This window comes from Mobula birostris, chromosome 11 (genome assembly GCF_030028105.1).
Source record: "Mobula birostris isolate sMobBir1 chromosome 11, sMobBir1.hap1, whole genome shotgun sequence".
In the NCBI taxonomy this organism is placed as follows: Eukaryota; Metazoa; Chordata; class Chondrichthyes; order Myliobatiformes; family Myliobatidae; genus Mobula; species Mobula birostris.
Window position 1 is genome coordinate 112,833,936 of NC_092380.1, and position 21,823 is coordinate 112,855,758.

At 42.6% G+C, this 21,823-nt stretch overlaps 1 protein-coding gene across 1 annotated transcript in view; it reads left to right on the forward strand.

Annotated features, from left to right (window-relative positions):
• The window catches only part of LOC140205576 (TBC1 domain family member 12), a 151,824-nt gene extending 130,412 nt beyond the window's left edge, over positions 1–21,412 (forward strand). Inside the window, exons 11-12 of the mRNA XM_072273212.1 lie at positions 15,306–15,428; positions 21,133–21,412. Of these exons, the coding sequence (XP_072129313.1) occupies positions 15,306–15,428; positions 21,133–21,347 (338 nt within the window). The 3' untranslated portion in view covers positions 21,348–21,412. The remainder of the gene's footprint in view (positions 1–15,305; positions 15,429–21,132) is intronic.
• The last annotated feature ends 411 nt before the right edge of the window (positions 21,413–21,823 follow it).

Below are 21,823 nucleotides of genomic sequence, written 5' to 3' on the forward strand. Positions count from 1 at the left end.
GGGTGTGCTGCTTGTTAACGCAAACAACAGTGCCACAATAGCGTAGCAGTTAGCACAGTGCTATTACAACTCGGAGCACTCTGCAGTTAGAAGTTCAACTCTGGCTCCGTTCTGTAAGGAGACTCGGTACGTCCTCCCTGTGGAATGTGTGGGTTTTCCCCGTGTGCCCTGATTTCCTTCCACAGTCCGAGGATGTACTGGGCAGGTAAATTGTGCTGTGATTAGCTGAGGGTTCATTGGGGATCACTGGGACAGCACGTCTTGAAGGATCAAAAGGGCCTGCTCTGCGCTGAATCACTCTGTGGAGATGAGACTTCAAACATTGCTCTGCCCGACAGAGCAACCTTCACCAAGGATTAGAAGGAGAAATCTACACGACTGGGGCAAAATGGTTCAGGGTGAATTGGACAAATTTGCCAATCAGCACCTTCAAAGAACTAACAGAGGTATGATGGGAGACCGTTTCGCTGAACACCTACGCTCTGTCCGCCAGAGAAAGCAGGATCTCCCAGTGGCCACACATTTTACTTCCACATCCCATTCCCATTCTGATATGTCTATCCACGACCTCCTCTACTGTCAAGATGAAGCCAGATTCAGGTTGGAGGAACAACACCTTCTATTCCGTCTGGGTAGTCTCCAACCTGAAGGCATGAACACTGACTTCTCTAACTTCCGTTAATGCCTCTCTTCCCCTTCGTACCCCATCTGTTATTTATTTATTTATTTATTTATTTATTTCCCCTTTTTCTCTCTCTCTCTCTTTATTCTCCCTCTGTCACTCTCACTATAACTCTTTGCCTGCACTCCATCCTCTGGATTCCCCTCCCCCTTTCCTTCTCCCGAGGCCTCCCATCCCATGATCCTCTCATATCCCTTTTGCCCATCACCTGTCCAGCTCTTGGCTCCATCCCTCCCCCTCCTGTCTTCTCCTACCATTTTGGATCTCCCCCTCCCCCTCCCACTTTCAAATCTCTTACTATCTCTTCCTTCAGTTAGTCCTGACGAAGGGTCTCGGCCCAAAACGTTGACTGTGCCTCTTCCTATAGATGCTGCCTGGCCTGCTGTGTTCACCAGTATTTTTTGTGTGTGTTGCCAGAGGTATGATGGGATCAAATTCACATTATTTATTGCCAGAGTGCAGTGAAATTCTTTGCTCAAGTGTAGGTCGTAGTTTGCAGATGACACAAAGGTTGGTGGTGTTGTGGATAGTGTAGAAGGTTGTCATAGATTACAGTGAGACATTGAGAGGATGCAGAGCTGTACTTCCTGCTCACACAGACATCTGACCCCGGCACTGGCCACCAGCCCTCATCATTGCTGGTTCTTATTAAGTGCTCAGAGGCTAATAATTATGTGTTTTATCTAAAGGTTTGTAGAAGGAGATGAGGTTCAGGTAGGCAATGATTGAATTGGACCCACATGCTTCTGTTCCTGGGTAGATTATTTTTATTTAATCACTCTTTCCTTTGTAGGGTTTAATTTGTTATCAGTAAGCTCCAAGTATTCTGAAAGACAGCAAGTAATCTGAATAGTTTGGCAACACATTGAATCTGCTCCCTGTGATAGAGAAGAACTAATTATTAGGATTTTATGGATTATATAAATTTATGCTGATACTTTACACCAAATTTTGAAATTCTGCAGGTTTCCCACCTCAAGATTACATTTCTAATTTATTTAGAGATTCAGTGGGTCAACACGCCCTTCCAGGCCAACGAGTGTGAATGGTCCAATAACTCCCATGTGACTAATTAGTTGACTAACCCGTTTGACTTTGGAATTTGGGAGGAAACCCACAAGGTCAAAGAGAGAACATACAAACTCTTCAAAGACAGCGATGGGAATTGAACTTGAGTCGCTGGTACTGTAATACCGCTAAGCTACCAATCTGCCCATTTATTTATTATTTTTATATAGTATATATGTGAAGACTATAAGACATCAGAGCAGAACATAGCAGGACATAATGACTGTATGCAAGACGAGCTTTCGACTGTATCACAAAAGGTTTGCCATATGAAGGGCATTTGATGACTCTGGGCCTGTGTTCACTGGAATTCAGAAGAATGTTGGGTGACCTCATTGAAATCTATTGAATGTTTGAAGGCCTCAATAGAGTGGATGTGGAGAAGATGCTTCCTAAGGTGGGAGAGTCCAGAAGACACAGGCTCAGAATAGAAGGATGTCCATTTAGAATGGAGATGAAGAGAAATTTCATTAGCCAGAGGGTGATGAATCTGTGAAATTTGTTGCCAGTGTTGGCTGTAGAGGCCAAGCCATTGGGTATATTTAAGGCAGAGGTGATAGATTCTTGATTTGTTAGGACATGAGGGGATACGGGGAGAAGGAAGGAGAGAAATGGATCAGACATGAAGAAATGGTGGAGCAGACTCAATGGGCCAAATGGTCTAATTCTGCTCCTCTATCTTAAGGTCTTCTTGTCTTACACGTGACCAATTCAAATACTCCTCCACCTGGACTCACCTATTACCTGCCAGCTTGTGCTCCTCTCCCTCCACCTACGTTTTTTATTCTGGCTTCTTCCCCCTTTCTTTCCAGTCTTAATGAAGGGTCTTGGCTCGAAACGTCAACTGTTTATTCCTCTCCATAGATGCTGCCTGATCTGCTGAGTTCCTCCAGCATTTTGTGTGTGTTCCTGCTCTCTCTACCCCTTCACTCTCTCTTTCGACTTCCATCCCTCACTTACATTCAAAGACAAATCATTTGCTCTCTCTACGATTCAAAATTAATGTTACAATGTGATTAAAGCTGCAATTTACCCGTTTTTATAATTACATGATTAACAATTACTTATAATTACTTGACAGAATTATAATGTGATGAAGTTACTTATAATGATTTGTTATATTTTATAATCTGAGCAATTAATGAATAAAAATTTACCTATTTTTGTAGTTTTCCACTAACTGGCCAAAATTCTTGCTAAGACATGTTTCTGTGTTTTCACGGTATTTTAATATTTTGATACTTTGATACCATGAACCGATGAACATTACCTGCCTATTCCTAATTTACACCGTTTAGTTATTTACTTTTATAGTCATAGAGTACCACAGCGCAGAAGCAGGCCCTTTGGCCCATCTAGACTGTGCCAAACTATTATTCTGCCTAGTCCAATTGAAGTGCACCCAGACCATATCCCTCCTACCATCCCATCCAAACTTCTCTTAAATGTTGAAATTGAACCTGCATCCAACACTTCCTCAGTCAGCTCGATCCACATTCTCACCACCCTCTGAGTGAAAACGTTCTCCCTCATGTTCCCCTTAAATATTTCACTTTATTACAGGAAGGAGATAGAGAGCTTAGTAACATGGCGGTAACCTTTCTCAATGTTAGCAGAAGAGCTGGTCTTTGACTTCAGAAAGGAGGGTGGTGTCTCATGGTCCAGCCTACTTCAACAGCCTTGAGTTTGAGAACTTCAATTTCCTCGGGCTGAGTATCACCAAAAGCCTGTCCTGGTCCAACCATGTAGATGCCATCGCCTAGAAAACTCCTCAACACCTCTGCTTCCTGAGGGGGCTGAAGAAATTCAACATGTTCTCATCAATTTTTATCAATGCATTCTATCTGGATGCATCAAAGTTCAAAGTACATCTATATCAGCATATGCAATCCTGCGATTCATTTTCTTGTGGGCATTCACAGTAAATATAAGAAACACAATGGAATCAAAGAAAGACCACGCCCAACAGGATGGACAACCAATGGAAAAAGACAACAAACTGTGCAAATGCAAAAACAAAGGGAAAAAGAAATAATCATAATAAATCATTGCTTGCTGCCACTTATGCACGGGAAGGGGAGAGCTAGGGGGACTTTGGGGTTTTCACGTTTAACTGTCGTTCATTCTTTGGGATTCTTTCGGATGATCTTGACCAGGATTCGCACCGCCATTGATCCTAAGGTAAGATTCAATCAGAATGGTTTTTGGCAGAAGCGCACAGCAGTAATGTACTTGCTCTCTGCAGAATCATCGAGGAAGTCAAGAAGAACAACCTACCAGCCGTGTTTACTTACATCAATTTTCGCAAAGCTTTTGACTCCATTCACCGAGGTAAAATGTGGAAGATCCTGAAAGCTTATGGAGTGCCAGACCATCTACTGAGAGCAACAGAGTCCAGCTATACCAAAACCATGGCGAAAGTTCTATCACCAGACGGAGAAACAGCAGTGTTCGAGCTCCTAGCTGCTGTGCTGCAAGGAGACACTCTGTCACCCTACATCTTTATAATCGTCCTTGATTACGCTCTGCGTCAAGCTACCAAAGATCATGACAAGCTTGGTTTTACCATAAAACAAGGACAAACCAAAAGGGTCAGACCAGTTACGCTCACAGATCTCGATTTTGCAGATGACATAGTCCTGCTCTCTGACCAGTTGGAGGAAGCACAGCAGCTACTGACAAAAGTGGAAATTATGTGCAATAAAGTTGGACTTCACCTAAACACTAAAAAGACAGAGTACGTGGCGTTTAACTGTGACGAAGGTACTCTCAAGACCGTAAAGAATGATACCATTATGAAAGTCTTTGACTACAAGTACCTCAGGTCAAGAATGATGAGTTCGGAGAAGGACATAAAGATACGGAAGGCGCTGGCGTGGAGAGCTATGAACGACATGAAGGAAATCTGGAAGTCAAACCTGACCAGAGGGCTTAAAAAGAGGATTTTCATAGCAGTCATAGAGTCCATTCTCACATACGGATGCGAGAGGTGGACACTCACCAAGACTATGCGAAAGTCTCTAGATGGTTGCTATACACGATTGCTCCGGATGGCTCTTGATATAAGTTGGCAACAGCACATGACGAACATCGAGCTCTATAACAACCTACCGATGATCACCACTAAAATCGAGGTAAGAAGACTGCAACTAGCAGGGCACTGTCTACGCCACCCCGAGCTACCTGCCAGCCTACTAATCATATGGGAGCCCAAGCACGGGAGGATGAACCCTGGGCGCCCTCCCAAGAGTATGGTCAACACACTCCTAGAAGACAGCAGTGCAGCTAATGTAGATGAACTGAACACACTGATGAGGGAGAGGGAGAAGTGGAGAGTCTGTCATCGTGCCCAATGCCAGCGCCCTAGGCCTGAGTTGACGTAGTAGTAGTAACAGAACTCTTTGGGGCACTTCTCTGTTTTCATGGATGTTTGAGAAGAAAAAGCATTTCAGGATGTATATTGTATACATTTCTCTGACATTAAATTTGACCTTTGAACCTTTGATAAGCAATAAATATTGAGAACATGAGATGAAAAGTCCTTAAAAATGAGTTCATAAATTGTGGGAACAGCTCATTGTTGGGGCGAGTGAAGATGAGCTAGGGTATCCCCTCTGGTACAAGAGCCTTTTGGCTGAGGAGTAATATCTGTTCCTGAACCTGGTGGTGTGGGTCCTGAGGCTCCTGTACCTGATGGCAGAGTAAGATGAAAGCATGTTCTGGATGGGGGCAGTCTCTGATGACAGATGCTGCTTTCCTGCGAGACCATTCCTTTTAGATGATGGGGAGGGCTTTACACATGATCGACTGGGCCATATATACAACTTTTTATAGGGTTTTCCATGCAAGAGCATTGGTGTTTCCATACCAAGCTGCAATGCAGCCAGTCAATATACTCCCCACCACACATCCACAGAATTTTGTCAGATCTGGAGATGATACGCCAAATCTTCGCAAACTTCTAAGAAAGTGGAAGTGCTGCCATGCATTCTTGGTAATTGCACGTACATGCTGGACCCTGGACAGATCCTCTGAAATGATACCACTGAGGAATTTAAAGTTGCTGATCTTCTCCACCTCTAATCCCCTGATGAGGACCGGCTCATGGACCTTCAGTTTCCTCCTTCTGAAGTTAATAATCAGCTCCTTGGTCTTGCTGACATTGAGTGAGAGGTTGTCATTGTGGCAGCCCTCAGCCAGATTTTCAGTCACGCTGCTGTATGCTGATTTGTCACAGCTTTGATTTGGCCAATGTACAAACCCCATTTCCAGAAAAGTTGGTATATTTTCCAAAATGCAATAAAAACAAAAATCTGTGACATGTTAATTCACGTGAACCTTTATTTAACTGACAAAAGTACAAAGAAAAGATTTTCAATAGTTTTACTGACCAACTTAATTGTATTTTGTAAACATACACAAATTTAGAATTTGATGGCTGCAACACACTCAACAAAAGTTGGGACAGAGGCATGTTTACCATTGTGTTTCATCACCTTTCCTTGTAATAACACTTTTTAATCATTTTGGAACTGAGGATACTAATTGTAGAAGATTTGCAATTGGAAATTTTGTCCACTGTTGCTTGATATAAGACTTCAGCTGCTCAACAGTCCATGGTCTCCGTTGTCTGATTCTCCTCTTCATGATGCGCCATACATTTTCAATAGGAGATAGATCTGGCCTGGCAGCAGGCCAGTCAAGCACACACACTCTGTGTCTACAAAGCCACGCTGTTGTAGCCCGTGCAAAATGTGGTCTGGCATTGTCCTGCTGAAATAAGCATGGACGTCCCAGGAAGAGACGTCGCCTTGATGGCAACATATGTCTTCTAAAATCCTAATATATGCCTCAGAGTCAATGGTACCTTCACATCCATGCAACTCACCCATGCCGTGGGCACTGATGCACCCCCATACCATCACAGATGCTGGCTTTTGCTGATAACAATCTGGATGGTCGTTTTCATCTTTGGCACGGAGAACTCGACGCCCGTTTTTTCCGAAAACTAGCTGAAATGTGGACTCATCTGACCACAGCACATGGTTCCACAGTCCTTCGGTCCATCTGAGATGAACTCGGGCCCAGAGAACTCGCCAGCATTTCTGCATAGAGTTGATGTATGGCTTCCTCCTTGCGTAATACAGTTTCAAGTTGCATTTCTGGATGCAGCAACGGACTGTGTTGAGTGACAATGGTTTTCCGAAGTACTCCCGATCTTGCGTTGAGAAGTGTTCCTTTTGAACTGACTAACAATTCTCTCACGAATTTTGGCACAAAGGGGTGAGCCGCGACCCATCCTTGCTTGCAAAGACTGAGCTTTTGATGGACGCTACTCTTATACCCAGTCATGATACCTCACCTGCTACCAATTAGCCTGCTTAATGTGGAGTCTTCCAAACCGGTGTTACTTGAATATTCTGTACACTTTTCAATCTTATTTTAACTCTGTCCCAACTTTTGTTGAGTGTGTTACAGCCATCAAATTCTAAATTTGTGTATATTTACAAAATACAATTAAGTTGGTCAGTAAAACTATTGAAAATCTTTTCTTTGTACTTTTGTCAGTTAAATAAAGGTTCACCTGAATTAACATATCACAGATTTTTGTTTTTATTGCATTTTGGAAAATATCCTAACTTTTCTGGAAATGGGGTTTGTACATAGATTGATTGTATGCTAGGCGCAGGAGTGTCTATCTATGAGATAAGGTATATTTATTATTAAGAAACTCTTCTTTTTCCATTAAAATATTTTTAACTGACCATAGGGTCATAGATCACTGCAGCACAGAAGCAGGCCCTTCAGCCCATCCTGTCAGTGCCAAACTGTTATTCCCATTGATCTGCACGCACATTACACCCCTCTATACTCCTCCAATCCACGTACCTATCCAAACTTCTCTTAAATGTTGAAATCAAACCTGAATCCAGCACTCCACCACCATCTGAATGAAAAAGATCCCCTCATGTTCTCTGTAAACATTTTACTGTTCACTCTTAACCCATGACCTCTAATTCTAATCTCACGCAACCTCAGTGGAAAAAGCCTGCTTGCACTTATCCTATCTATATCCCTCATAGTTTTGTATACCTCTATCAAGTCTCCCCTCATTCTCCTACGCTCCTGGGAAAAATGTCCTAACCTACTCAACCTTTCCCTATAACTCAGATCCTCGAGTACTGGCAACATCCTTGTAGATTTTCTCTGCATTCTTTCAATCAATTTACCAGACAATAGTGCAAACAGCCATGAGCAATCAACAATTAGCACAAAGTTATAGGCACCCTAGCTACGGTATATACAAGTGCCTGAAATGTTTGTACAGTATTGTATACCGCCAAGCAAAATAACATTCCTCTTGATCCAAGGTGCGCAGTCCAAATCCATACCAGTTAGTGGGTTAATTGGTCATTGTAAGCTGTTCCATGATTAGGATAGTCTGAAATGTGAGTCCAGCCTCATCTTTTGCTTTAAACAAGGTAGCATGATGACAAATGCAATTCATGTATTTATACATATAACCCGTAATGAATTGTATAAATGAACCAGAATGCTCATTCAAACAATATATGTACAAGATTGCTCAAATATTACTTTGAATACAAAATGTGCTGAATCGCTAAATCAAATTTAAAAATTAAAACAACACAGTACATATAATTCACACACAACGCATAAAATAATATCACCACAAATAAATTAACAAATAATAAGGTGCTTTATGAGACAAGTTGAAAAGTAAACAGTATAATGCTACTGTTGCTTCATACATGATGGTGGCAGGGAGTTCAGTAGTCTTACGAACTAGGAGAAAAAGCTGTTTCCATCCTGACAGTCCTTGTCCTAATGCTACGGTACCTCTAGCCAGATGGTAGGGGGTCAAGGAGATTGTGGGACAGATGGGAGGGATCCCTAGAATCTTAAGTGTTGTGTAAACAGCACTCCTGATAAATATTTCTGATGGGTAAAAGAGAGACCCCAATGATTCTCTCAGAAGTCCTTGCAATCCTTTATAGGGACTTGTGGTGATAACTGGGCTCTACGACGAATTCGGCAAGCCAGACTAAATAGCAAAGGAAAATCTGAGCTAAACTGATGGCAGGCAGTGGTAATGATACAGAGAGAGAGAGTAAGACATGAGTCACCTAAAGTCAGATAATTTGATAATGTCAATGTACTTATATCAAATTCTGTTTTTATTTCAATTCATCTATTTCTTCAAGTTTTTTTTAAATGTGTAAGGGAGTTTCTGCCTCTGTCACTTTCTCAGACATGGTAATTGTAATTAAAAGTGTGGCTCAGACACAAAAATAACTATATATATATTCCTCCAAGGAGCTTAAAAGTAAGCGTTTGATGAGACGACAGCTCCTGTATTTGATGTATTCTTGTTCAATAGACTTGGCTCTTCGCCACTCACTCCAAGGCAAGGTCATAACTAAAGCAGATTCAAACAGTATTCATTTGCAGATACCATGACTTGTTCAAGGAAAAATGAGAGAAGTGCTTTTTTTTAAACTGTGGTTAATATGCTGAGAGAATATAATATTTCACCAAAGTAATTATATTTGTTGTAATCAGGAACACGTTATTTTATTGTTTAGCTAGAACATGATGCTCTTTCGTTCTCCTGATGCTATAATATTTCAAATTAGCTGGGAGCTGTGTGGTTCTCCTTGAGTCTGCTCTCTCATTAGACTTGTGGGGAAAGTCAGAAAGAAAAGATAAATGCCTTTCATTAATAGGACTCCTTTTACAGCCAGAGAAATCAAAAAGTCCCGTGTAGCCAGTGAAGAACTTTTTACCCACAATGGCCACTTTATTAGGTACAGGAGTGGAACCCAGTGAGGTCTTCTGTTGCTGTAACCCATCCACTTCAAGGTTCAACGTGTTGTGCGTTCAGGGATGCCATTCTGCACACCACTGTTGTAATGTGTGGTTATTACCTTCCTGTAAGCTTGAAACAGTCTGGCCATTCTCCTCTGACCTCTCTCATTAACAAGACATTTTTACCCACAGAACTGCCACTCACTGGATGTTTTTTTGTTTCTCATACCATTCTCTGCAAACTCTAGAGACTGCTGTGCGTGGAAGTCCCAGAAAATCAGCAATTTCTGAGATAATCAAACTAACCCATTTGGCACCAACAATCATTCCATGGACAAAGTCACTTAGATCACATTTCTTTCCATTTCTGATGTTGGATCTGGAAAACAAATGAACCTCTTGGCCATGTCTGCATGCTTTTATGCATTGAGCTGCTGACACATGATTGGCTGATTTGATATTTGCATTAACGAGCAAGAGTACCTAATAAAGTGGCCACTGAGTGTATGGAAATTGTGCTTTAAAGCATTGGGCTGCTATGGTCTGGGTCAAGCAGGTTCAACAGGTAATTGCAAAATAGAATTGGATTGAAACTTTGAAAAATTACATGGTGGCAGGACAGGGAAGAGCAGTGAGATGTGGGATAAATGGGCTGGAGGTCGATAGTACTTCAGAGAGCAAGTCGTGTGGTGTTATTAATAAAGTGGCCACTAAGTGTAAGTGGGTGTCAAGGTGAAGACATGTCTCTACCAAAGGAAGTGTAAGGTGCTCTTTCCCTCCGCTAGCCTGCAGGTTAGTCTTAGGCAAGGTGTAGCATCTGCTTAGCCCCCAAATTAGAGCCACATGAAGCCATGGGAGCAGGTGGTGGATGGTCGTATGAACAACTGGTGCATATCACAAGTCCTGGTTATGCAACCACTGACACCAGGTAGACAACCTCTGAAGAGTATTGATAATGGCTGGGGTCACCGGTCTTGTAAAGACACTGCCAGAAGAAGGCAATGATAAACCACTTCTTTGCCAAGAACAATCATGGTCAAAGAGCATGAAGGCTGCTGTCATACAACACGACACATAATGATAATGATGGCTGAGTATATAATAAGTGTTTGCTCTGATTAATCGCCAGCAAATGAAAATAACCAGAAAATATTTTTCAGGGCACAGTTCCTTGGAACACAAGAGATTGAGGGGAACGTAGAGAGGTGCATAAAATTCATGAGGTCTGTCAATCGAGTGACTACACATGGTCTTTCTTCCCACAGTAGAACACACAAAATGCTGGAGGAACTCAGCAGGTCAGGCAGCAACTATGGAAATTATTTCTTTATTCCTTTGGACATGCAATCAATCTATGTATGTAAACTATCTTATGTATTTATATTTATTGTGTTCTTTATCTTATTGTGTTTTTTTGAGCTGCATCAGATCCAGGGTGACAATTATGTTGCCTTCCTTTACTCCTCTGTGCTGGAAATGACATTAAACAATCTTGAATTTTGAATCTTTCTATAGATGCTGCTTGACCTGCTGAGTTCCTCCAGCAGTTTGTGGGCATTGCTCTGGACTTACAGAAGCTGCAGAATCTTTTGTCTTTCTGTCATTTTCCCAAGTTTTGGGGTACCAAGAACTTGAAGGGCAACTGTTTCATGTAGAGGGTAAAAGATTATAAATAAAGGTTAGTTTTATCCACCGCCATTCCAAGATTTTGGTCCATAGCCTCCGCTTGTGCCATGATGAGGCCACCCTCAGGGTGGAGGAGCAGCACTTTTTATTCAGTCTATCAATTTCAATTTCTGGTAAAAAAAAAAAAAAAAAAAAAAAAATCCCTCCTCCTCCCCTCTTATTCTATTCCCCACTCTGGCCTTTTACCTCTTCTTACCTGCTTATCAACTCCCCCTGGATCCCTTCCTCCTCCCCTTTTTCCGCCCATGGTCCACTCTCTTCTCCTATCAGATTCCATCCCCTCCATCCCTTAACCTTTCCCGCTCACCTGGCTTCACCTATCACCATTAGCTTTTCCTTCTTCTTCTCCCCCCACTTCCTTATTCTGGCATCTTCCCCTTCCTTTTCAGTCCCGAAGAAGGGCCTTGGCCTAAAACGTTGACTGTTTATTCATTTTCATAGATGCTGCCTGGCTTGCTGAGTTCCTCCAGCATTTTGTGTGTGTTGCTCAGTGGAAAAAGCAACATTATTTGTACATAGAAACAGACTGAAATATGTCATTTTTCAACACCCAACCAACACAGTCCGAGGATGTGCTGGGGGGCAGTCCAACAGATATCACCAGATTTTCAGCACCAATGTAGCATGTCCAGATTTACTAACCCAGTTTTCACCATGACCGCGTGGGTTTCCTCCCACATTCCAAAGGTATATAGGGGGCAGCGTTAGTAATTCAAGGGCATGCTACGTGGGCACAGGAAGAGTAGCAACAGTTGCGGGCTGCCTCCGCACGTCCTAGTACTATGTCGATTGTTGATACAAGCAACACATTTCACCATGTTTCAATGTGAATGTGTCAAATAAAACTAAGCGTTATTTTAAGTGGTAAAGATTAATATCAAAGTTCAAAGAAAATTTATTATCTAAGTACCTAGTTGTCACCATATACAACCCTGAGATTTGTTTGCTTGCGGGCATAATCGATAAATTCAAGAAACACAATAGAATCAAGACCACACCCAAAGGATGGACAAACAATCAGTGCGCAGAAGACAAACTGTACAAATAAATAATAATAATAAGTCACTAAGCAATAAATATCGAGAACTTGAGATGAAGAGTCCTTGAAAGTGAATCCATAGGTTGCGGGAACAGTTCAGTGATGGGCAAGTGAAGTTGAGTGAAGTTATCCCCTCTAGTTCAAGGACCTGATGGTTGAGGGGTGATAGCTGTCCTTGAACCTGGTGGTGTGAGTCCAGGGGCTCCTGTACCTTCTTCCTGATGGCAACAACAAGAAAGGAGCATGACCTGGGTGGTGCGGTCCCTGGTGATGGATGCTGCTCTCCTGCATTGTATAAAGATACATTACTGGGATGTGATCTGTGCAGTTTATTTTGAGAGTAAATTATGTGGAGAACTTAAGTTTAACCTCCGGTTGTTCCATAGAAATATTTGGATGTGATTACAGATGTCCCAACGTCCCTTCACCATTGTCTTGAATCAAAGGTTGTTTGTAAAACACCATGCTTCCTATGTTATGTCTGCTTTGCAGACAGCAGAAGTCACTCAGAGGTGCTTTCATCAGGAGTGGGTCAGTGAGTGTAACGTACACCCACTGCCTCTCACCCACACTGGGAGCAGATGCACGCTGACTTAATATCACGGGCTCTTGCTGTGGTTTAGTCTGCACTCCCCAAACCCCACCACACACATGTCTGCACGCCTACAGTCACTGGACACGGAGTTAAGAAAGTACAAAGGACCGTCATAGTGAATTAGACAGGTGAAACTCGGAGTTTCTATTTCGATGGAAGTTGATGATGTTAAAGTGCCTAACATGTCCTACCCTGTGTGAGTGCACTTGCTCACTCTGCACTCCCTCCTCTTAACCTTGGCCCACATATTTTTATTACAGGAAGACTTGAAAGGAATCCATTGTTTTTTTTTCGTTCAAGGTACTTTTATGAAAAGAACAGAAAGATTTTGAAATTTCTTGTTCGTTTTATATGAAGCATAATTATATTTGCCATTGAACTGCCACTACATCTCTGAATAATTAGCAAATCTGACCACTTCTAAATTCAATGCCAACATTTACACCTCCAGTTACAGGTAGTATCTTTTACCAAAATAGCAAAAAACTACCGCAGATGTGCAAATCTGAATACACGCACAACGTGCTGGAAATATTCAGGTAACATCTGTGGAGAGAGTTAACATTTAGGCCCAACCCTTTTTATGCCCTGGACCAATGTCTTTAAGCAAGGGGTCCGTGAACCCCATGTTGGGAACCCCTGAATTAGGAGAATAAAGCAGATTAGTGTATATTGTGCTGACCTTTTAACCTTCTCCACAATCAATCTAAACCTTCCTTCCTACATAGCCCTCCATTTTTCTATCGTCCATGTGCTGATCTAAGAGTCTCTTAAATGTCCCTGATGTATCTGCCTTTACCACTACCCCGACAGAGTGTTCCACACACCCAACACTTAAACTCTGTTTAAAAAAAAAACCTCAGACACCCCTCCCCCATACTTCCTTCTAAATGCCATAAATTTATGCCTGTTTATATTAGTCATTTCCTCCCTGGAAAAAAAATTCTGTTCATCCACTCTATCTATGCCTCTTATCATCTTATACATCTCTATCAAGTCACTTTTCATCCTCCTTCACTCCAAAGAGAAAAGCCTTCTCGCGCTCAACCTATCCTCATAAAACCTGTTCTCTAAACCAGGCAGCATCCTGGTAAAACTATAATGAGGTGACCAGAACTGAACACAATACTCCAACTGTGGTCTAACCAGAGTTTTCCAGAGCCGGAACATCATCTCACGACTCTTAAACTCAATCCCCTGACTAATGAAGGCCAATACACCATACACCTCTTTGAACCCCTCATCAACTATTCAAACCATTAGTCATCTTATCTTTTATATTCAACATTATACAAGGATGTTGCCTGGATCGGAGAGCACGCCTTATCAGAATAGGATGAACGAACTTGGCCTTTTCTCCTTGGAGCGACGGAGGATGAGAGGTGACCTGATAGAGGTGTATAAGATGATGAGAGGCATTGATCGTGTGGATAGCCAGAGGCTTTTTCCCAGGGCTGAAATGGCTAACACAAGGGGGCACAGTTTTAAGGTGATTGGAAGTAGGTACAAGGGGGATGTCAGAGGCAAGTTCTTCTCACAGAGAGTGGTGGGTGCGTGGAATGCACTGCCAGCAAAGGTGGTAGAGGCGGATACAATAGGGTCTTTTAAGAGACTCTTAGATGGGCACATGGAGCTTAGAAAAATAAGAGGACTATGCGGTAGGGAGATTCTAGGCAGCTTCTTGAGTAGCTTACGTGGTCGGCACAACATTGTGAGTCGAAGGGCCTTTAATGTGCTGCAGATTTTCTATGTTTCTAACTGAGAATCACTTACCTGCAGAAAAGATATCAATAAGATTGAAAGTGTAAAGAGAAAATTTAAAAATCTGTTGCCGGGACTTGAGGACCTTAGTTATCAGGGAAGATTGAATAGGTTTGGACTTTATTCCCTGGAGTGTAGGAGAATGAGGGGAGATTTGATAGAGGTATATAGATTTATGAAGAGTACAGATAAGGTGAATGCAAGTGGGTTTTTCCATTAGGTTGGGTGAAACTGGAACTGGAGGTCATGGGTTAAGGGTGAAAGGAGAAATATTTAAGGGGAACATGAGAGGGATCTCTTTCAATCAGGGGGTGGTACAAGTGTGGAACGAGCTGCCAGCAGAAGGGGTCAATTGCAACGTTTAAGAGAAGTTTGGATAGGGACTTAGGTGGATAGGGTGTGAAGGGCTACGGTCCAGGTGCGGGTCACTGGAACGAGACAGAATAACAGTTTGGCACAGACTAGATGGGCAGAAGGGCCTGTTTGTGTGTTGTAGTGCTCTATGACTCTATGCTGTTGCTAACTATCTAGTATCTCCCTGGAGCAGGTGATGAAGCTGCAGCTGTCTGGCAGGGAGACAAGAGCGAGCTGCAGTCAAAGTCAGACCGATGTGTAACAACTTTCCCTCTGTGATAAATCGACAGGCAGACACTCCATTCAAACATCTACTGTGGAGGAGGTGACAGACGTGGAGAGAAAAGATGCAACTAACCTGAATGGAGATGATGGGAAGAGATCTTCTCAGTCAAGTGCATCAACAGGAAGAGGTAGACCACTTCTCCAGATATTAACTTGATTTAGAATCAAAGTTCAAAGTAAATTTATTATCAAAGTACATACTATACTGGTTGGCAGACAGGAAGCAAAGAGTGGGAATAAACGGGACCTTTTCAGAATGGCAGGCAGTGACTAGTGGGGTACCGCAAGGCTCAGTGCTGGGACCCCAGTTGTTTACAATACATATTAATGACTTAGATGAGGGAATTAAATGCAGCATCTCCAAGTTTGTGGATGACACGAAGCTGGGCGGCAGTGTTAGCTGTGAGAAGGATGCTAAGAGGATGCAGGGTGACTTGGATAGGTTAGGTGAGTGGGCAAATTCATGGCAGATGCAATTTAATGTGGATAAGTGTGAGGTTATCCACTTTGGTGGCAAAAACAGGAAAACAGATTATTATCTGAATGGTGGCCGATTAGGAAAAGGGGAGGCGCAACGAGACCTGGGTGTCATTATACACCAGTCATTGAAAGTGGGCATGCAGGTACAGCAGGCGGTGAAAAAGGCAAATGGTATGCTGGCATTCATAGCAAGAGGATCCGAGTACAGGAGCAGGGAGGTACTACTGCAGTTGTACAAGGCCTTGGTGAGACCACACCTGGAGTATTGTGTGCAGTTTTGGTCCCCTAATCTGAGGAAAGACATCCTTGCCATAGAGGGAGTACAAAGAAGGTTCACCAGATTGATTCCTGGGATGGCAGGACTTTCATATGATGAAAGACTGGATGAACTAGGCTTATACTCGTTGGAATTTAGAAGATTGAGGGGGGATCTTATTGAAACATATAAAATTCTAAAAGGATTGGACAGGCTAGATGCAGGAAGATTGTTCCCGATGTTGGGGGAGTCCAGAATGAGGGGTCACAGTTTGAGGATAAAGTGGAAGCCTTTTAGGACCGAGATTAGGAAAAACTTCTTCACACAGAGAGTGGTGAATCTGTGGAATTCTCTGCCACAGGAAACAGTTGAGGCCAGTTCATTGGCTATATTTAAGAGGGAGTTAGATATGGCCCTTGTGGCTAAAGGGATCAGGGGGTATGGAGAGAAGGCAGGTACAGGGTTCTGAGTTGGATGATCAGCCACGATCATACTGAATGGCGGTGCAGGCTCGAAGGGCCGAATGGCCTACTCCTGCACCTATTTTCTATGTTTCTGTGTTTCTATATGTGTCACTGTACACGACCCTGAGTTTCATTTTCTTTTGGGCATTTACAATAAAACAAAGGAATACAATAGAATCAGTGAAAAACTACGCACAGAGACAGACAAACAGCCGATGTGCAAAAGAAGACAAAGTGTGCAAATACAAAAAATAATAGTAATAATTATGGCTGGCAGAGTGAAGGTACCTCGCTACTAAAGGAGGTGTAAGGTGCTCCTTCCCTCCACTAGCCTGCAGGTCACCCTTGGACAAGGTAGAGTACCAGCTCAGCCCCACCACCCCTCCCCCGCGATCAGGGCCACGTGAAGCCATGGGAGCAGGTGGTAGATGGTCGTATGAGCAGCTGGTGCACATCACAAATGTCCTGGTTATGTGACCATTGATGCCAGGCAGACAAGCTCCGAAGCATATTGATAATGGCGGGGGTCACCCATCTTATAAAGACACTGCCCAGAAGAAGGCAATGACAAACCACTTCTGTAGAAAAATTTGCCAAGAACAATCATGGCCATGAAGAGACCATGATCGTTCATGTCATACGACATGGCACATAATGAATGAATGAGAAAAATAAATAAGTAATAATGGAAACATGAGTTGCAGTTTCCTGAAAAGTGAGTCCCTAGGTTATGGAATCAGTTCAATGTTAGGAGAATGAAGTTATCCACACTGGTTCAGTAGCCCGATGGTTGAAGGGTAATAACTGTTCCTGAACCTGTTGGTGTGGGACCGAAGGCACCTGTAGCTCTTTACCCATTGTTTTTGTTCAGATGTATAGAACATGTAACAGTACAGTATGGGAACAAACCATTCAGCCCTCAGTGTCTGTGTCGAACACAGTGCCTATTAAACTGAATCTCTTCTATTTGTACATGATCCATATCCCTCCATTCCCTGTATAGTCATGTGTCTATCTAAAAGCTTCTTCGACACCACTGTCATATACGCTTCCAGCACCACCCCTGACACCCCTTACAGGAACCTTCCACTCTGCATCAGGGTAGCAGAGTAGCACAATAAGAAACAGGTCCATTTTATGGGATTAAATTGCTGCCTTTATTTAGATCGAAGTAACTTCACTGAACTGTATAGACTCACTTTCAACGACTCTCCATCTCATGTAATCGACCAAATACTTATTTATTATTATTATGATGCTTATTTTTGTTGTTTCTTTGTATTTACTGTGTATATGGTGACATATATGTCCTTTGATAATAAATGTACTTTGAACTTTGAACTAGATCACAGTCATCAGCACGATGAGCACTTCAGGCTGGAATTCCATGCTTGTAAGTGAATTATGCTCAGAATGCCATCATCTGGCTTTCCTGTTGTGACATAACTCACTGGTGACATCAAACGAAGTGATTATTAAATTACGTAGGATTAAGAGTAATTAATACCCTGCCTGTATCTCTTTGTTCACGACTATTTACTGATGCTATTATTTACTGATATATTATATTTCCAAGGCTTATCCAAATTCAACATGTTTTGTTCTGGTTTTTTGGTATGTAGTGTCTCCGACAATACTGGCATTTATTGATCACTACCAGGAACCACCGAGAAACCCTTCATAACCTCCCTATTTTAAAGATTAGCTTTATTTGGCACATGTACATCGAAACAGCGAAACGTCAATTACAGTGAAATGCTTTGTTTGTATCAAATCAAGAACATTGTGCTGACTGCCCGCAAGTGTCACCACGCCTGCTCAGCTTAGTAACCCTAACCCACGTCTTTGGAATGTGGGAGGAAAGTGGAGCACCCAGAGGAAACTTACGCAGTGGCGGGGAGCATGACCAAACTCCTTACAGACAGCATTGGGTATCGAACCCTGACAGATGATTACTTGAGCTGTAAACCACTGCCCTACCGTACCACCACACTCGTCTGGGGCGGCACAGTGGTGTAGTGGTTAGCACAACACTTTACAGTACCAATAACCCGAGTTCAATTCCTGCCGCTGCCTGTAAGGAGTTTTACATTCTCTCTGTGACCGTGTGGGTTTCCTCCGGGTGCTGCGGTTTCTTCCCACAGCCTAGGTCGTACCAATTGGTCATTGTAATTTGCCCTGCATTAGGCCAGGATTAAATCGGGGATTACTGTGCAGCACAGCTCAAAGGGCCTGTTTCACACTGTATCTCAATAAGTTTTTTAAAAACTACCCCAACTTTTTAGCTTCTCCACAGAACTGGAGTCTGTCTTCACTGAGACAATTCAGTATGTCTCTGGACTTTGGCTGAGGTCTGGTTTTCCTTCCCAAACTATTGTACCCAAAACTAGTCACAAGTTTTCATTATTTATTCCTTTATCAACATCAGAATGGGGAGGAATATGATCTAAGTGACATTGACCATGAAATGTTTGTGGGTGCCAGATGGAGTGATTTGAGTGTCTCAGAAATTACTGATCCCCAATATATCAAGCAGTAGTAAATCAAGGCAACCGGACTTGCCGTGTTGTCTAGATGTTGTTTCACCACTCATCTGAGAGTCTTCTTCAGTTCTAATCTATGGAGGTAATGAGAGGGTTATTAGTCTTACCTTTGCACGAAAGGACGTGTGATCTGTTGTGGAGATGCTGGGGTAGAGATATTAGGACTGCATTGCAAGTTGCTGATAGGTGGTGTTGAACTCCACCTCCTCTGTTCAGGGATTTGTTCTCCAGTTTGACAAAGATGTCTTCTTAAATCCCTCTGTCAAACTACCTGTCCTCCCTGTCCAAAACCCCTTGTCAAATTTTGTGACATATGTCAATGATAATAAAGTTGAATCTGATTCTGAAATCTACAGGGGACTAGATATAGACGATATAGACTCAATGGGTCAAAATGGCCTTCTTCTGCCTCATAAGGAAATCAGAATCGGGTGTAATATCACCGGCAAATATCGTGAAATTTGTTAACTTAGCAACAGCAGTACAGGAAAGAAACTGTGAATTACAGTATGAACATTATATAAGGTCCTCAGAGATACTGACACCCATAAACTTGAAGCTGCTCACTCTCTCCACTTCAGATCCCTCTGTGAGGACTGGTGTGTGTTCCCTTGTCTTAGCCTTTCTGAAGTCCACAATCAGTTCTTTGGTCTTACAGGCATTGAGTGCAAGATTGTTGCTGCGACAGCACCCCACTAGCTGGTATATCTAGCTAATATGATTAATATCCTAATTTTTGACTTCTGTTCCTATAATAGTTTGTTAAAACATCCTTTTGATGTTTTGAATGATCTTTTCCACTTACCTTGTCAGCCTCAAAGTTTAGCCTGCATAAGTTCACAACTCTGTACTCTGCCCTCAAATTATACAATTTATTTACATAGAACATCCTTAATCTTCCCGAATCAGGTTTAATATCACTGGCATATGTTGCATAATTTGTTGTTTTGCAGCAGCAGTACAGTGCAATACACAATAATAAAAAACTATAAGTTGGGTGGCAGGGTGGAAATATGTGTCTATCAAGGAGGTGCAAGGCACTCCTTCCAACCGCTAGCTTGCAGATCACCCTGGGACACCTGCTTAGGCCCCCCACCCCCTCCCCAATCGGGGCAATGTGAAGCCATGGGAGCAGGTGGAGGATGGTCATATGAGCAGCCAGTGCACATCACATGTGACCACTGACACCAGGCAGACAATCTCTGAAGAGGATCGATAATGGCTGGGGTCACCTGTCTTGCAAAGACACTGTCCAGAAGGCAATGGCAAACCACTTCTGGAGAAAACTTTGTCAAGAACAATCATGGTCATGAGACCGTGATCACCCACATCATATAACACGGCACATGATGATGATAAATTACAATAAGAAATAAATACAGTGGATTCTGGTTAATTGGGCCATTGGTTAATCAGGACAGCCTTTTTTTTGGGACAACTTTTAAAGAACAAAACTAGTTGAGAAAATGGCTGGGAAAGTAGATGAATAGTGCAAAAAGAGAACCGAAGCAGTGAGGAAGTGTCCATAGGTTCATTGTCCATTCAAAAAGAGAACCAAAGCAGTGAGGAAGTGTCCATAGGTTCATTGTCCATTCAAAAAGAGAACCAAAGCAGTGAGGAAGTGTCCATAGGTTCATTGTCCATTCAAAAAGAGAACCAAAGCAGTGAGGAAGTGTTCATAGGTTCATTGTCCATTCAGGTATCTGATGGCTGAGGGGAAGAAATTGTTCCTAAAACATTGGGGCTCCTGTACCTCCTCCTTGATAGAAATATAGAAACATAGAAAATAGGTGCAGGAGTAGGCCATTCGGCCCTTCGAGCCTGCACCACCATTTATTATGATCATGGCTGATCATCCAACTCAGAACCCTGCACCAGCCTTCCCTCCATACCCCCTGATCCCCGTAGCCACAAGGGCCAATGATGGTAGCAGTGAGAAGAGGCCAAGTTCAGTAATCACCACAAAAGGAAGGAATAGAAGGGAGGAGGTTGGTGCAATGGGTGCAATTCCATGGAATACATCCTGTATTTTTTTTTTTTTTTTTACTCTGAGTGTCAAATGCTTTATCTTATTTCTTTTCTGGATCAGGACAAGAGACACTGAAGAACATGTTCACTAAGATTGGAAAGATCGCGCGATGTCACCTTCAGGACCTGTGCCATTTGCCTGAAGACCCTGCGGTGAGCCAGTCGCAGGATAGGTCACCAGCTGCTCTGGGTCACTCAAGGAGGCGACCGTCTGCCCTTGGTGGTAAAGGGGCAGTGTGGAGGGTGACCTACAGGAGAGGCAGGACCGAGAGATAACAACAGCTTTGTCATCAAAATTTTCATTGTTTCATCATCCGCTTTAGGAAAGAAAACCTCTTGAAATGGACAACTGTGAATCATACATTAGATTTTTGTCCTTATAATGTGTCTGTAAACTTCCCTACATGAAGTAACTTTCTCTTTGAAATGTATGTTTTCAAATGGCTTTTGCTTGTATCTCACGAAATGCACTATCAGGATTCATAAAAAAAAGTTTTAATTCCACTCAATGGGCTCTGTCCTCCGTCCTTTTAGCTCAGGAACATGATGCCTTCTCAATAGAGATTACAGGTTCTCAGTCTCTGCAAAGTGACAAAACAAATTAATGACAGTAGAGCGGTGGACGTGGTGTATGAGAATATTGGTAACGCATTTGACAAGATTCCTCCTGGTGGCTCATTCAGAAAGTCAGGGGCACGGGATTCAGGGAAACTTGGCAGCATGGATTCAAATTGTTTTGACCACAGAAAACA